The 17,540-nt window shown below is 45.9% G+C and overlaps 1 protein-coding gene and 1 pseudogene across 1 annotated transcript; one reads left to right on the top strand and one right to left on the bottom strand.

Annotated features, from left to right (window-relative positions):
• The first annotated feature begins 234 nt into the window (after window positions 1–234).
• On the top strand, window positions 235–6,379 carry LOC136487057 (disease resistance protein RGA5-like; annotated as a pseudogene).
• A 665-nt stretch (window positions 6,380–7,044) lies between these two features.
• On the bottom strand, window positions 7,045–8,682 carry LOC136485512 (uncharacterized). The gene is made up of 5 exons (XM_066482372.1): window positions 8,356–8,682; window positions 8,003–8,126; window positions 7,703–7,910; window positions 7,433–7,623; window positions 7,045–7,277 (listed from the first exon to the last, which is right to left on the bottom strand). Exons 1-5 carry the CDS (start codon window positions 8,601–8,603, stop codon window positions 7,200–7,202), a joined length of 849 nt encoding a protein of 282 aa, XP_066338469.1. The 5' UTR covers window positions 8,604–8,682; the 3' UTR covers window positions 7,045–7,199.
• Between the last annotated feature and the right edge of the window lie 8,858 nt (window positions 8,683–17,540).

Here is a 17,540-nt window from a genome sequence, read left to right as displayed (position 1 = left end):
TAGTTGCCATAGTTGCCAACAATAAATTATATTACAGATGTCATGGCCATCACCAAAAAAATTTGTAACTATTAATTTTTGAATTTATAAATGGTAAAACATAAATAATATGTACCATTCTTATTATCGTTCCTAAAAATATTTAATAGATTTTTTTTCCTTCTGTCACAACGAGCGGGCAACTTATAATAAAATCATAAAGTCAGACGCACGGGCACGGAGCAACTCGTCCGATCCCAACGGGCTTTTCGAGTCCTCTTCCTGTTCCAAGTCAACGGCCGCTCAGCAACCCTGGATCCACGGGCGGCGGAATTTGTCAGTCCCTCGCAGCGTCGGCTCGATGCGGCGAGCCGGCGGCCGGATTCGGTGACGAGTCCTAGATTCGAGGTCCGGTGAGTCCTAGATTCGAGCACCGCAGTTCAATTGAGCGTTCCACTCACTCTGCCCACTGCGCACACACGGCAATCTTATTCCTTCCCTCTCTCTCAGCAACAGATCCATGGAGGTGGTGACGGGGGCACTGCGGAGCCTTCTCGCTAAGCTTGGCAATCTGCTCGTCGGCGAGTACAAGTTGCAAAAGGGGGTGAAGGGGGAGATCATGTTCCTACAGGCCGAGCTTGAGAGCATGAAAGTTGCCCTCGAGAAGCTCTCGGAGGCACCGGCAGACCAGCTCGATGAGCAAGACAAGATTTGGGCCAGGGATCTACGAGAGCTGTCCTACGACATCGAGGACAGCATCGACACATTTGTGGTGTGGGGCAAGGGGAATGAGCAGGCCAAGGGCTTCAGGAAGTACATTGATAGGAGCCTCGATTTGTTGACTCGGTTTCGGTTGCGCCGTAAGATTGCTACTGAGATAAGAGACATCAAGAGGCGTGTCGTAGAGGTGAGCGATCGGCGTGAGAGGTACAAGATCGATAGTGTTGTTGCTCATCCTGTCAAGATAAATGTTGATCCTCGTTTGTTGGCTCAGTACACAAATGCAGCAGAGCTTGTTGGCTTTGATGAGGTAAGAGATGAGGTGATCAAGATTCTGGTGGAAAGGAAAGAAGCATACAGGCAGCAAGACAAAATAGTTTCCATAGTTGGATTTGGAGGCTTGGGAAAGACAACTCTTGCTAATGTGGTTTACCAAAAGCTTAGGGCACAATTTGATTGCTCTGCTTTTGTTTCGGTGACTCAGAATCCTGAAATGGACAAATTATTCCAGGACTTATTCTATCAACTTGCCAAGAGAAACAATTCAAGGATCAATGTTATTGATGAGATCAGCGAGTTCCTTCAGAGCAAGAGGTATGGAGGCTAAACACACATGTATCTGAAGTTTTCTTTAGAAACTTTTGTGTTGTAGCATTGAAAGATCACAACTTAGCTAAAAATACCTCTCAACAGTTCTGGTTCATTTTAATACCACTCAAGTTTCTCTCTGTTCATTTATTTGAGAGTTGACACTTTGTCACTTCGAGTGCATTGTGCCATCAACTTTGACCCCTTTGCCCATCTCTTCTTCTCTCTTTCTCCATCTTTTTGATCCTCTTGTATAACCTATTATACGGTGCCTGGGTGCATAAGACTTGCAGAAGTTGTGTAAGAGTTCAAAGGGAAGGGAGGGCATTAAATTTTGTTACGGTGCTAATATTTTGTTTTTCATGACATTAAATTTCCACTCTCCATTGCACACTACTGTTCCTTAACTGCCATATGCAGAGACTAAGTTGGCAGTAATAATAAATCTAAAAAGGAATAAGAAAGGCAGAGACTAAGTTGGCAGTAATAATAAATCTAAAAAGGAATAAGAAATTGTCCTGCATGTCCCCATTAGCAACAACCACTATATCTCTTTTTTTTATCATTGATCTAGTGAGTGGAAGGTTGTAAATACTGTAGCTATGATAGTATGACATCCACCTAGTCAGCTTAATTAATGCAGTGTATGTGAGCAGAATCAGAACTTGTTAATAACATGAGTTTTATGTTTGCCATATAAACAGATACTTCATTGTTCTTGATGACATATGGGATATCTTAGTTTGGAAAATGATAAGATGTTCTCTGCCTGATAATATTTGTGGATACAGAGTTATCACAACTACTCGTATTTTGAATGTCGCCGAACAAGTTGGTGGTGCTTATAAGCTGAAACCTCTATGCCTTCACAACTCTAGAATACTATTGTATAGAAGAATATTTGGCAATGAAGACAAAGTCAAATGTCCTGATGAGCAGCTGGCCGATGTTTCTAATAGAATACTAAGGAAATGTGCTGGTGTGCCCTTAGCTATCATCACAATAGCTAGTTTGTTGTCTAGTAAAGGAGGAAACAAAATAGAGTGGTTTAAGGTGTACAACTCTACTGGCACTGGACTGGAAAATAGTCTAGATGTGAAGAATATGAGAAGGATTTTGTTACTTAGCTATTATGATCTGCCATCCCATCTAAGGACTTGCTTATTATATCTAAGTGTGTTTCCAGAGGATTATGAAATTAGCAAAGACCGTTTGATATGGATGTGGATTGCTGGTTTTATACAATGTGAAAACCAAGGGGAGAGTTTGTTTGATCTTGGAGAGAGTTACTTCAGTGAGCTCATTAACAGAAGTATAATCCAACCCTCATATCAAGGGTACAGTGTAATGATAGAACATTGCCGTGTACATGATATGGTGCATGATCTTATCTGTTCCTTGGCAAATGAAGAAAACTTTGTCACAATACTGAATGACATGTATCAATCATCAGCATCCACAATGGTTCGGAGGTTATCTCTACAAAATAGCAAGATTGATCAAGATATGCCGTGGACTACTATAAGCATTCAACAAGTGAGGTCTATTGTTGCCTTTCAACCTGCTGTTAATCTAATGCCAACCAATCAGTTTAGAGTTTTGCGTGTATTAGAGCTTTAAAATTGTCAGATTTTACAACTTTGCAGTCTTAAGCATATTGCAAATCTATTTCACTTGAGGTACCTAGGATTAAGAAAGACATGCATTGCCCAGCTACCTGAAGAAATAGGAAACCTGCAATTTCTACAAACACTGGATGTCAGTGAAAATGGACTTTCTAGCTTACCTTCGACTTTTGTTCGGTTAAGGCGTTTGATGTGCTTACGCATTGACATTCGTACAAGAGCACCAAAAGGGATTAGGAACCTAACATCTCTTGAAGAGCTATCAATGTTATGCTTTGATGACTCCACAGACATCGTAGAAGAGTTGGGTCATCTAACGGAGCTGAGGATACTAGATATTGTCTGCCGCACAGGACATAATAACAGCTTGCAGAAATCTCTGCTGGAGTGCTTATGCAAGCTGCGGAAGGTCCAGGCTCTATGTATCATGGTTTCTGGCGAATGCAACATGGATGCCTGGGTTGCTCCTCGATGTCTTCGTAGATTGGAACTACCACATTGTTGGTTCTCTGCGTTGCCAGCTTGGATGAATCCCTCGCTTCTACTGAACCTCTCCTTCCTATCCATCGCCGTGAGGAAGCTACTGCAAGAGGATCTTGAAATCCTTGGGAGGTTGTCAGCACTCCGCTTTCTAAATCTGGTCGTGGGCCACAGAAATCTCAGAATCCTTGGGAAATTCTTCTTTGGTGCTGGTTCATTTCCATGCCTAATAGAGTGTGATCTGAAGGGGTTTATAGGACTTGTGGTGTTTGAGCTAGGAGCTATGCCAAGACTAGAAAGTGTTTGCTTCCCAATTGATGTGCAGGAGACAATAGAAATCGCTGACGGCAGTGGCTGTTTCAACTTGGGCCTTCAAAACCTGCCATCACTGCAGCATATTACCATTTATTTCCATCGTGGTGGTGCCAGCAAGGGGGATGTGGAGCAAGCGCAGGCTCCGCTGAGGCAGGCAACTGAAACCCATTCCAATCGCCCCACCCTCGAGATATGCTTATGAAGATTAATGTGCTCTTGTCCAAGTCAGTTCTGTTTTCCTCCTTTTTGTCCTCTGTTTTCAGATAAATGGCGGACGACCAGAAATTTTTAACCCAAAAAAGGATTCTGGGTAAGGTGGATTGCCACATAGAGTGTGGTGCAGGCGAAATGAGTAGGCCAACGTGCCTAGGTGCTTCAAAAAGTACATTGATAGGAGCCTCGATTTGTCGATACGGTTTCAGTTTTGCCATAAGATTGCTACTGAGATAGGAGACATCAAGAGCCGTGCCACAGAGGTGTGCAAGCGCTATGAGAGGTACAAAGTTGATGGTGCTATTTGTAAACTTATCAATACTGTTGATCCTCGTTTATTGGTTTAGCACACTAATGCAACAGAGCTTGTTGGCATTTATGAGTTAAGAGATGAGATGATCAAGATTCTGGGTGGAAAGGAACGAACAACGAAGTATTCAGGCAACAAGACAACATAGTTCTGGGCATCAAATAGGTTCTCCTCAAGACAGGCATATAAACATCTCAGTGGGTTCATGCCATGTAATGCAGTCTTCAAGAAATTATGGAAGAGCTCCTGCCAGAATAACCACAAGGTATTCTTTTGGCTGCTTTTTTTTTTGAGGGAACAGGAGGGACTTGGGAAGCCCTTACTGAAAATTTATTAAAGTAACCAAGGAGGTTAACAAAAAAAACAAAAGTTTTACAAGAGGTTACAAGGAAGGCAGGAGGCAGAGAGAAAAACAGGAAACAAAAAAAGAAACAAAGAAGATAAGACAATTACAGATATTGCTCTAGCCATAATTCAATTGAAGGAAAGTATTTCTTTTTAGCCCTCCACAGGAGCAATGCAAAAGTCCTCTTGAAAACAGCTGAAGCCCTTTGAATGGTAACAGGGAGTCCTCTGAAAATGACATCATTCCTAATATTCCAGATACTCCAACTCATAATGATGATAACTTCCATATAGAAACTGACATTTAGCTGCATTTTGAAGCTCTCAAAGATCTGCAAAGGGTCTAGATCTAAATTAACTGTGATGCCAACAAAATTCCAGCAGGCTTAGCCATTTCACATTCCCAAAAAAGATGCTGAACAGTTTCCTCAGAATTCGAAGAACAAAGCATACAACTGTAAGAAGGAAGGTGCATGTGCTTCCTCCTCAAAATGTTACGGGTGCTCAGCCTGTCATTAGTGAGTAACAAGAAAAAGACCTTGTGCTTATGCTGGCAAGAGGATTTCCAAATCCATTTATAAGTTTGGTGTGACCAACTTCTTCCACGCAGCTGACAGTAAGCTTTCTTGGAGGTGAAAATGGAACTGCCCCAAATATACATCCAAGTGTCAAAGATAGACTAAGTACTAGAGAATTGCTAAAACAAAGAAACATGGAACTTCCAAGCTACAACTGTGTCCTCTGCAATGAAGGGGTTGAAGAATCAGTCAACCCATTTATTCATTGGCTGTCAATTTTGCTGGGGAATCCTACAGCTACAGCCAGTGATAAATTTGGACCCGTTCCAGATTATTGAGCATAAGAGCCCAAATTAACAAACCTTTCTTCTTGGAGATCATCATTTTAATGTGTTGGGCTATCTGGAAGTGTAGAAACAACAAAATCTTCAATGATGATCTTTTGAAAAAAAAAATTCTTCAATGATGTGGAGTCAACTCAACAGTACAAGGCAATCTTCAAGCATGCATTTGCTTTACTCCTGTGGAGGGCAAAGAAGAAATACTTCCCTGAGATTCAGCAATGGATACAAAATCTAGTCTAGCCAACAGCTGTCTCCTACTGTTTATTTTCTTCCTTTCTTTTTTTGTTCCTTAATCCCCTCCTTTGCTTCCCCTCATCCTTTGTATTGTCATTTTCAGTTTGTACCTTCTGCACTGTTTTTTTAATTAATTAATTTTAGTAGGGGCCGAAGCCCCTCATGTTTCCCTAAAAAAAAAAAAAACAAGACAACATAGTTTCCACAGTTGGATTCAGACGCCTGGGAAACACAACTCTTACTAACGTAGAGTACAAAATCTTAGAGGACAATTTGACTGCTATGCTTTTGTCGTGGTGTCTCAGAACTCTAACATGGACAAAATATTCCAGGACATGTTCTCTATCAACTTGCCATGATAAATAATGCAAAATTAATAGCAAAGCTTTTTCTCCTCGAATTTATAAATGGTTTTGCGAGTTGCCTAACTTATGCTGTAATTCATACTGGTTTTTGTATACTTTTTACATGAGGGATATATTGAATGAGATCAATAGTTCTCGTTGACTGCAATGAAGTTCTTGCAAATTGTGTTGTACATGAGCCCATGTTTGTTTGATTCATAGAGTGACTACCAAAACCAAGTTTTGTTTCTTCTTTTCTACCTCAAATGAAAGGCAGGGGTCTTGTCAATTTGCTTAAAAAACTTAATAAACCAAACTAAGATAAACTGACTGCACAAGTGAAAGGCAGGGGCGTGTGCAGTTGACTACTTGCATCTTGTCAGGGATACGTGTAAGATGAGCTGTCAGGTGGGGCCGGGCTGTCAGACAGAAGCAAAGGCAAGACCAAGCCAGTACAAAGGGCCGGGATGGCAAGAGGAAGGGCATCGGACAATTATCAGAAAACATAGTACCTCTCCCTAGTTACTGCTCTTCTTCCCAACTCTCTCTATCTCTTTTGTACTCGGATTCCTATCTCCAGTTCCTTCTAGATCCTTCTAGACCTATCTCCTAGCACCTTATTCCCTTGCTTGCTGATTCCGACCTCCCTTTCCTCTGAGGTTCTGTACTTTCCTCGCCTGAATCAAGTTATCTGTGAACCAATCTAGTAGAGTTGCTAACACATCTATGTGCGTGTGTGTTCATAAGATAGATGCAACTGTATGCGCTTGGAGTTGAGTACTTGCATGTGGTATGTTACTATGTTGTTATGAGAAAGTGATCGGCACATCAGTTTTGACCATGGACATTCAAATCAGGTGCACGTATACCAAGCAAAACATAATAGAAGTTCATGAGTAAATCTATACGTGTGTTCGTATTAATTATTGTTTTTTTTAGTAAATGTTCGGTGCATACATTTATAAATTTCTACAGCAACGCGTGAGGTATCATCTAGTTTTGCAAAGTTAAGTTATGAACAAACAGAATCAATATATTACTGGAAATGAAACATTACACCAGATGCCACTTGGGATTACAAAGTACTTGGACTATGACAATCCAAATCAAATATAACACGCAAACGTACTTACAGAACTCATACTACATGCACTTTACCTCTAATCTTTAATACTTGTGCAAGCTCATTGATGAATCGTCCGCATCTTGGTGCTCTTTCGTCCGGAGTGCGAAGCATATGTTAGAGATGAGATAGGATCCGGCTGTTATAGATAGGATTAGTTAGGATATTGGTTCCTATCGTCGGATCTCTACAATACATTTCTAACATTTCCTTCCATATACATTCGTGTACTGCATCGAAAAACTTGCGAGCGAATACGTATATATACCACTCACTCCACAATTATATTCGCACCTCTTGGAACTGTTCGAGCATAGGTCTGCGTCGACTATGGTCAGGCCTTTTATGCACCTGCCTCGCGAAGCTGTCCACACCATTGGCTAAACCTAACCAATTCTTGTAACCCAGAACATCAGGAGGGTGAAGTATTCCATCTCTTTTCGCATTACCTCCACAAAATCCACAAGTGCGGTCCGGATATGACTCTGGATAGATGATGATGAGATCATTTTGCACAGTGATGGCTGCCGACTGAGCGACGAGGTAATTTGCAAGAAAGTGTACCTGCTGCATTGGTCAGGACGCAGCACCTCATCACACGAGGCGTCTCGGCATAAAAGATCTCGGCGTAGAACTGCACCACTCTGTTGCCGCCGTCGTCGTTCTTAGCCCGTGCACTGAAGTTGCAGTGGAACCAGGGTCCATCGTGAACAAAGACCCTAGATATTGGCGCCTTTGTACCATCATCGGTAACGAGCATGTACTCATCTTTCTGGCAAGTGCACAAGTAGTAACTTAGTCAGAGCCATGTGTCGGTGAATTGATTATTAGCTAGTCTTTGTGCTCGCTAGTTCAATAACATACTGGGTCCTCTGCGTTGAAGTGCGTTAGAGCCGCCTCTGCTAGCGTGATGTTCTGGGCGGCCACATGTTCCAGCACGGCCTCGTGTGCTCCACTGGCCTTCTGCTCCTGATCCGAGTAAGCTTCACTGCGTTCATGATTGCGATCACCAATTAGAATGGCACCGTTTTTTTTCTTCTTTTTTTTATAACAATGTATAATAACGTGCTGAGTTTGGAACCTGTAGTATGTGTACAATCCTGTTTGGGATTAACATCTAAGTGATTATTGATGAGGGTTGTGGAAGAAACAAAAACCGTCTCCCATAGTAGCTCTGGAGACATGCACATCATATACTAGTATATTTGCTCCATTACCTTCCTGATGACATGGATGTGGCTGTATCCCGCAGCGATTCTTGAAGCGCCTGCCCTGATCCGATGCGAGGAGAGTATCCTTCTCCAGGGTCTTGCAGGGGAGAGATGTTTACCCAAGTCTTGACGCTAAGGGGAAGAGAACGGCTCCGGCGAGGGGGCCTCAAGGATAGTGGAGCTGGGATCTCAATAGGGCTAGGGCCCCGACGGATAGCAGGGGCCGCGGATCGGGGCCGCAGCCTCTTCGGCATCTCGTGCCCTCTCCTAGAGCTTTGTTGTTGTATCTGCTTCGTCTAGTCCTAGCCTAAGGCTCTATGACTATGCCATGCTCCACCGGGCATTCTCTCCTTTCGCAAGCAACCAAGCTGTATATAGCTGTATTTATAGTCCGTGGCTAGCCCATAGACTTTTCTAGCAAAGCTTCCAGTTTTATGTTTTCGATTGGCCATTTGGCACTCTATTCTATCACCGTCTTGGTGCGCTGTGTGAACCTACTATACGTTATCATGTCGACGAATCACCGTGGCAATACTAGACAAAAAAACGAATGGCAGAAGAAGCTTCACATACCAGTAGCTGACGAAACCAAGCTTGCTTACTCAGCAGTGTTCTACAGATTTATCAATTTTACAGTGACTAACTTGTGTACACGCAGTCAAATCGAATAACAACAAAATCAGAAGGAAAAGAAATATCCAGCTATCAACATCTATTACAATCGACAACTGACAGCATCTACAACAAACAGCTAGACCCCTATTCTATCTCATATATTATCACTTGTTTCAGCAGTTCTATTGGTCTTCTACTTTCTTAGGTTTAACCATCCATTGCTACTGAGAGAAGTGGCCATTTTTAATCCTGACACTAACAAATATTGTAACTATGAGCCAGTAATGATACTACTTACACTACTGGAAACGCGTGCTTTGCCGAGGGCCAAATCTCGGGCACTCGGCAAAGACACTCTTTGCCGAGGGCCAGCCACAGGAGCCCTCGGCAAAGAGGCCTTTGCCGAGGGTACGGCCCTCGGCAAAGACAGGCCCACGGCAAATCAAATCTTTGCCGAGGGCCGCGGCCCTCGGCAAAGATGCCCTCAGCAAATTAGGCCCGTTGGGTCACGGCGGCCATTTCCCGTCAAGCTTTGCCGAGGGCCACCCGTTAGGCCCTCGGCAAAGGTTTTTTTTTTTCTGTGAAACCAGCTTATTCGGCAATTTTTTTAAGTCTTTGCCGAGGGCCCTAGACCAGGCCCTCGGCAAAGATTTTTTTAAAACCAGTTTTTCGGCCAAATTTTTTTTTATAAATCGCCTTTGCCGAGGGCCCGAGGCTAGGCCCTCGGCAATTTTTTTTTGGTTTTTTTAGCCCAGTTTTTTTTTGTGGTGCTACAATACATTGTTTTGAACTCAATTTTAAAATTTAGGCCAATTTTGATTTTGTTTTGTATATTTCCTTAATTTATTTCGATTCTTTGATTTTTTTCGAATATGTCAAATTTGAACTACAGGTGCATGGAATATTGCAATGTAGTGTTTCAAAAATTGTTATTCATGTTAATTGGTGCATGTTGAGTCCCTATCCACGAACTCGCATCAAATTTTCACGCATCTTGTTCGCGTAACATGACGACCGACTTGCCGGAAAAGTGTTTTAAAATTATATAAAATCCATACGAAGTCCAAAAATCACGAAACTTGGCGAGATGTCATGTTATCGCATGTGTAGGCTGTGGTAAAAAATTGAGAAGGCTTCGAGCGAGTTGCGACGTCGGATGCCACCCCACGCGCCCCACCGCCCCGCGCTCGGCCGCCCAGCGCGCCCCGACGCACCACCAGCGCGCCCCGCCGCCCCACCACGCCCAGTGGCGGCCGAGGTCGCGCCCTGCCTCCGTTCCCTGTCTCCGTCGAGCAAGGGGAGGTCGACCGCCCCGGTCGGCCCTCCAGCGGCTCCCCCTCACCGGCCTTCCCGCCCCGACCCCAGCCCCCAGGTCGCCCCCGTCGCCGGCTGCTGTTGGAGGGGAGGAGGCAGAGGGTGAAGTTGGAGGAAGAAGAGAAGGAGAAGAGGAGAAGGAGGAAGGGGAAGAAAAGGAGGAGGAAGGGGAAGAGAAGGAGAAGAAGGGGAAAAGGAGAGAAGAAAGGGAAGAGGGGGAGAGGAGTACTCCAACGCCGCTTGACCTCGCCAGAGAAGAAAGTGACCCCCGCACCGCGACGCCCGACTCCACCGCAACCCTAGGTAAAACTCTCGTTGTCGGCCTTCATGCCATATGTGGTTGTGTGGGCCTTCGTGCCGTAAGTTGATATGAGGGCCTTCGTGCCGTTGTGGTTGTCGGCCTTCGTGCCGTTGTGAATGTCGGCCATCGTGTCGTTTTTTTGCAGGTTTTGGAAACCTCCCCGTGTAGGGGAGGTGCTGCCGAAATTTTGAACAAAAAATAACCTATTGTCTTTTTATGCAGGAGAAGAGTACGTCGGAGGGGACCTAGAGGACCCTGATCGTCTTTGTCGACGTCGCGGTTCTGCCTGCACTGCGTCGCCTCGCCACTGCATCGATTTGCCACTGCCCCGCTAGCCTTACTTCACCGACACCCTAGGTATAAATAACCTCTTTTTGCGCATGTCTGTCGTAGCCCGCGCGTAACCCAGTTAGGCGTCTCCCGTCCGAAAGAGATACGGTCGTAGGTATGCGGATCTTTGCGTATCTGTGACCGTATCTGTTTCGGATTGTCCACGTTTTTTGGATAGCCCATGGATGCGATGGGTTAGTTTCCATGGTCCGCTCCGGTCCGAGAAGGAGTTTCGGCAACACCTCCCTGTTGTTCTCCGGATACACACTCTCCCTTGCAGGACGTGTATCGGGAGAACAGCGGGGAGGTGCTGCCGAAATTCTATCTCGGAGAGGAGCGAAGCATGGAAACTGACCTCATCTACGCATCCGCGGGTGGGATTAGGACCTATCCTCACCTATTAGACAGTAGGAACACCGCGTAGATGCAATTGATGGTCACAATACTCTATGCTGTAAATGTTAAAGGATGGAGGACCGTCAGTGGATGTACATGGGCTGGAGAAGCGGGAGTGACTACGACTATGAATGGGTGAAGGGGATAGATGGTTTCTTGAAACATGCATTTGGCCCAGGAGCAGGAGGACATTCTCTAGTTTGGTGTCCCTGCAGACAACAGGAGAAAAGTAGACGAGAAGACCATGGGTAGACATCTTGTGTTCAATGGTTATACGCCTGGCTACCAGCAGTGGATCTACCATGGTGAAGCAGATCGTATAAGAGCGGAGGTGGTGAGACCACGCCTCTAGGCTTTTGATGATGATGCCGGGGTAGCAAACATGCTAGATGACGCCCACCAAGCTCACTTCGCTGAACGACGTGAGAAGGAGGAGATGGAGGAATCCGCAAAGGACTTCTACAAAATGTTGGACTCGGCACAGAAACCCCTTCACGAGCGTACAATGATTTCTCAGCTAGATGCGATTGGACGCATAATGGGGTTGAAGGCCGAGTTAAACCTAAGTCAAGAAGGCTTCGATAAGATGTTGGCCGTGTTTGGCACCATGCTACCGGAGAAGCACACTTTGCCGATGAACTTGTGCGAGGCAGAGAAACTCCTTCGTATGCTTAAGATGCCGTATGACAAGATACATGTTTGTCCGAAGGGGTGCATCCTATTTAGGAAAGAACACAAGGATGCAAATTACTGTCCGAAGTGTAAATCCTCCAGGTACCTGGAGGTAGACTCTGGTGATGGTCAGAAGAAGCAGCTTCTGATCCCCGTGAGAGTGCTACGTCACCTTCCTTTCCTACCGAGGATCCAACGGCTATTCATGACTGAGGAATCCGCGAAACAGATGACATGGCACAAAGATGGCAAACGGTACAATCCTGGGAAGATGGTACATCCGTCTGATGCTGAAGCATGGACGTATTTCAATGACAAACATCGTGACAAAGCAGCTGAGGCTCGTATTGTATGTGTCGCGCTGGCAACAGATGGGTTCAATCCTTATGGAATGATGGCTGCCCCATACACTTGCTAGCCCATTTTTGTTATCCCCCTCAATCTCCCTCCCGGCATCTCCTTTCAACGGCATAACGTATTCTTGTCGTTGATAATTCCTGGACACCCGGGGAGTAATATGGGTGTGTTCATGGAGCCTGTGATTGATGAATTGATCCACGCTTGGGAGAAGGGGGTATGGACATAGGATTGAGCTACAAAGACAAGCTTCAAAATGCACGTTTGGTACCACTACTCCCTGCATGACTTCCTGGCGTATGGGTTATTCACCGCCTGGTGTGTTCACGGGAAGTTCCCATGCCTAGTATGCAAGGAAGCCGTGAGGTTCATTTGGTTGAAGAAGGGTGGCAAGTATTCGTTGTTCGACCAGCATCGTCAGTTCCTCCCTCTAAACCATGAATTTAGAGAAGACATCAAGAGCTTTACGAAAGGTGTCAAAGTGACAGACCCTAAACAGCACTTGAGGACTGGTGTCGAGGTTCGTGTTCAGATAGATGCTCTCGTGCCCAATGAAGAAGGTGGTTTTGTGGGATATGGTGAGGAACATATGTGGACTCATAAATCCGGCTCGACGAGGCTCCCCTATTTCGATGACCTTCTTCTGCCACATAACATTGATGTAATGCACACTGAAAAGAATATCGCCGAGGCACTTTGGGGAACTCTCATGGACACTGACAAGTCTAAGGACAACATTAAGGCTAGAGTGGACCTAGCGATGTTGTGAGATAGACCGAATCAAGCGATGCAGCCTCCTAGTGGCCGAAACAAGAACTGGAAAAGGCCTAAGGTCAATTTCGTCTTGCAAATCAATCAAAGGAGGGAGGTACTAAAATGGATGTAGATGTTAATGTTTCCAGGTGGATATGCAGCGAATCTTAGCAGGGGAGTGAACTTAGGCACTCTGCGAGTCAACGGGATGAAGAGTCATGACTACCACATATGGATTGAGCGGCTTCTTCCGACGATGGTCCGAGGCTATGTCCCTGAGCATGTCTGGCAAGTGCTAGCAGAGTTGAGCTTTTTCTTCCGCCAGCTTTGTTCCAAGGAGATATCTCGGACCGTCGCTCAGGACTTGGAAAAAGCGGCACCTGTGTTGCTCTGTAAGCTGGAGAAGATCTTTCCACCCGGCTTCTTCTTACCGATGCAACATCTGATTGTGCACCTCCCGTCCGAGGCACGTTTGGGGGGCCCGTGCAGGCCCGTTGGTGCTATCCAATCGAGAGATGTCTAAAGACTCTTCGCAAAAAATGTACAAATAAAGCCAGAATTGAGGCTTCTATTACAGAGGCATGCCTTTGGGAGGAGGTGGCAAACTTCACAACGCTATACTACAAGCCGAACCTTCCTAGCAATCATAATCCACCCTCTCGTTACAATACTGGCGAAAATGAATTGACCCTGAGCCTTTTCCAAGGCCAACTCGGCAGCGCAAGTGGATCAACCCCAAAGCTATTGGGAAATGAAGAGTGGCACAGTATCATGCTATATGTGTTGAATAACCTTACCGAGATGCAGCCGTTCATCAAGTAAGTTCTCAACGAACTTATTTCAATATGCCGTCACTATTCTGCATCCAACCCCATTGATTCTCGTTCGGACAGGGAATTTGTTCGTGAATTCTGGCATCAATCAAGGGATCCTACCTCGCATGAACAAGACACCCTTGTTTCACGGGGTGCGGGAGCGGGGAGGCTTGATTTCATTTCTTGGTTCAAACAAAAGGTAATGTCCAATTTAGCTCGTACGTTCGATCGTCCAAGGTGATCGTACGTTTGATTAATATAACGATCTATCATGATTCACCTTGCAGGCCCAGACCGATTCGTCCATGAGCGATGAGTTAAAACAGGTTGCAAATGGCTGTGATGTTAGGGTGAAGTCATTTACCCGCTATGACGTGAATGGATATCGCTTCCACACAACAAGTTACGAGCAGATTCGGCCCAAACGAAAAACCACAAATAGCGGAGTTTGTACGCCCGGCACTGATGGCCTCGACTATCATGGTAGAGTTGAGGAAATCTATGAACTCTCATTTCATGGAGACGAACCTCTTAAACCTGTCATGTTCAAATGCCACTGGTTTAATCCTCGATCAACGAGACGAATCCCTCATCTTAGGCTAGTGGAGATTCGAGAAGATTCCATCTATCCTGGAAAAGATGTCTACATTGTGGCTCAACAGGCCGTGCAGGTGTATTATACTCGATACGCCAACCAAGACAAAGAGGATCTTAAGGGTTGGGCTATTGTGCACCAGGTATCTCCACATGGTAAACTACCTGCCCCAAACGATGATGATTACAACTTCAACGCAAACACATATGATGGACAGTTCTATCAAGAAGATGGGCTACTAGGCACGTTTGAGATAGTCTTACCCGAAGCAATCGAAATGGAAGTAGACAACGAAACGGTTGATGACGAGGTCGATGGAGATGTGGTGGTAAATGCCAAGGACATAGCAATGCTTGAGCGATTACTTCTAGGCAATGACGACGATGGCAACATAGAACCTTCGGATAGTGTTGCCCATTTGGACAATTTTGACAGTGATGATGAGACCTATGATCCCAATCATGAAGATTATTCCTAATACATGTAATACTATGGTTTTTTAATTTGTGTTTTGTTTATATATTTTGAATCTATTTCTAATATATGTACTAATTAGTCTTGTTCATTCTTTGTGATTGCAGGTGATTGGACAAAGATGGCGAGCAGACGTCCACACCGTGACATGCCCACGGTTTATGGGAGAGACCGCCCTCTCCTTCGAGGTGAGGGGTCATCGTCCGAGGTAGCGTCCGCAGGAGGTGACGAGAGGAGGACCAGGGGATCCACCGTAGGAGGCAGCGGTCTCCTCCCTCGACACGTGATGAGATGCTAGAGGAGGAGCACGTGACGGCCACGGCCTCGTCCTCGTCGGAGGACGAGAGGGGTCAGCAGACGGGCGAGGGAGACGAGGCGCTCGAGGGCGAGGGAGGCGAGGCGCTCGAGGGCAAGGGAGGCAAGGCGCTCGAGGGCGAGGGAGAGGGTACCGCTACCCGGACTCTCTACGAGCGAGGTCCCGTGAGCCTCCCTCCAGTTCCACTTCCTCAGAACCGCTTAGTGATTCAGCCTATGGCAAAGAGGTAAGTAACTATGGATGTTATCACAACTACTTCATAAGATATGTTGGAAATCTTAAGAGAAACTGATAAATTTTCTTAATCACTTGTGCAGGGCCTGGTTGGTTTTGTTGGGTACTCCAGCACGCACCCCCGCGAGCATCCTTGGTGTTTTGTGCAGGAAATGGTACCCCGGCATTGTGCAACTGTTCGAAGAGCCGGCCTCCAACTGGGACAGGTACGCGTTGGTCATGGATGACACTTACCGCAATAAGCAGGAGCGAGTATTGGCGGAGTTTTGGGTAAGTCTCTCTCGCACAACATTGCTTAATACATCGCATTCATTGGTTAAATCTTTTATTGAAATAATGAATGGATACATCGGTTTTGTATGCAGAAATATTTCAAGGCCGAAGAAGGACTTGAGGCCTAGGCGGATCGGGCGGCTGCTGCAGCTTGTAGGAAGTACGTCACCGAGATGCACCACCATGGGCGCGTCTAGGCCCACATAGACTACTACAGGTCGGTACTTAGGCAGTCCCTCCCTAAGCCTTAAGCAAGATGGATTACGCTGACCCGGGACCAGTACCTTGAGGTAGGCGAATAACATTCATAATGATTCGTTTTGATATTAAGTAGGTTCAATTTCATCTTCTTATATGTCAAATACTTGATGACTTGTAGGTGATTCCTTGGTGGTGCCGATCGTATCCCGAGTGCTGGGCCATGATCGTGGACAAGTGGTTATCACAGGACTTTGTTGGCACGCATGAGAGGCAGCGGGAACAGCATCTGATGAGGCAAGGTCCAACTCACCATCAAGGCAGCCGTAGCCTCCCCGGATACAAACAAGCATACGTAAGTGATTTCTTTCATTTATTTTGACGCTCAATTCTGCTTGATTTCTCACCATCTTCCCGTCTTTCTCGCAGGAGGCTGCGCACCCGGGCGAGGAGGTCTCGGAGTTCTCTGCGTGGGCTATGCCCCACATGGGCAGGGCGTCGTCCTCTGTCTCCTTCGACCCGGCTGCCCCGCCCCAGGTGTACTCTGACCCGAACGTGTACACTAAAGTCCAAGAGTACACGTCAACGGTAAGGGAGATCTATGGGGAAGATTACAATGTGCGCACTGAGCCCATTGATGCAGAGGCGATCATGAGGCTCGAAGGAGGCAAGAAGCACGGGCGGCTGTGGATTGCAGACGGCGCCATTGACTCCACCACTGTTCCCTCCCTCGACGCTATCCGAGCACGGAGCACGAGCTCCAGCCAGCCCATACGTCCACGGCCTTCTCCAGCACTGCAGCAGGTCCAAGCACTCCAGGTAATTCCTATTTTACTCATCGTACGTAGATATTTACACACCTAAATTAGATTTGCATTACTGATACATTAGAGTGAAATATTGCAGGCCGAGCTGCAAGAAACAAAAAGGCAAAGTCAAGAGCAGAACGTGGAGCTGACCGCACAGCTGCAGGCCCAGAAGGTCGCGTTCGAGGCCGCGCAGAAGCAGATGGCGGAGATGATGGTGATCATGCAAAGTCTTGGGCAAGCATCGGGTGTACCTGTGCAGTTTTCAGCTCCTCCACCTCCTACTCCTGCAGCTACTCCTGTAAGTATGAAAGTTCACTTTTCGCTTGTGCTTTGCATGTATGTCGGCCTTCGTGCCGTTGTGGATGTCGGCGTTCGTGCCGTTGTGGATGTCGGCGTTCGTGCCGTCGTTTCTTGCAGGTTTTGGAAACCTCCCCGTGCAGGGGAGGTGCTGCCGAAATTTTCAATTGAGTCTAATCTTTTTGTATTCCTACAATACTAGATGCAATCTCTAAGTTCCAAAATTGTTTTCCCGGATTACTCACACATGCAATCTCTGCTCCTTTGTGTAGCTTCCGTCCGCGGGTTCCAATCAACCCGCTAGTGCGTCACCGGGTGATCCTGCTTTTCCTTCACCATCGTCTCATAGGCTAGCTTGATGAGGACTCGTGCTAGGTGATGTGGTTGGACTTTAGCGTGATTTGTGATTTATGGTTGTGACTTGTGCTTGGATTTCATTAAC

The sequence above is a fragment of the Miscanthus floridulus genome, chromosome 10, assembly GCF_019320115.1.
Source record: "Miscanthus floridulus cultivar M001 chromosome 10, ASM1932011v1, whole genome shotgun sequence".
Taxonomy (NCBI): domain Eukaryota; kingdom Viridiplantae; phylum Streptophyta; class Magnoliopsida; order Poales; family Poaceae; genus Miscanthus; species Miscanthus floridulus.
The sequence above is the reverse complement of the archived record's forward strand: the minus strand, read 5'-3'. Positions and strand labels throughout refer to the sequence as shown.

Bases quoted from the DNA above. Each gene is read 5' to 3' on its own strand.
- LOC136485512 (XM_066482372.1), bottom strand. From the start codon at position 8,603: ATGCCGAAGAGGCTGCGGCCCCGATCCGCGGCCCCTGCTATCCGTCGG. The intron at 8,127-8,355 runs GTAATGGAGCAA...TCATGAACGCAG, and splicing joins ACATCCATGTCATCAGGAAG to TGAAGCTTACTCGGATCAGG. The intron at 7,278-7,432 runs GTGCGAATATAA...TATCTATAACAG, and splicing joins TGCTCGAACAGTTCCAAGAG to CCGGATCCTATCTCATCTCT.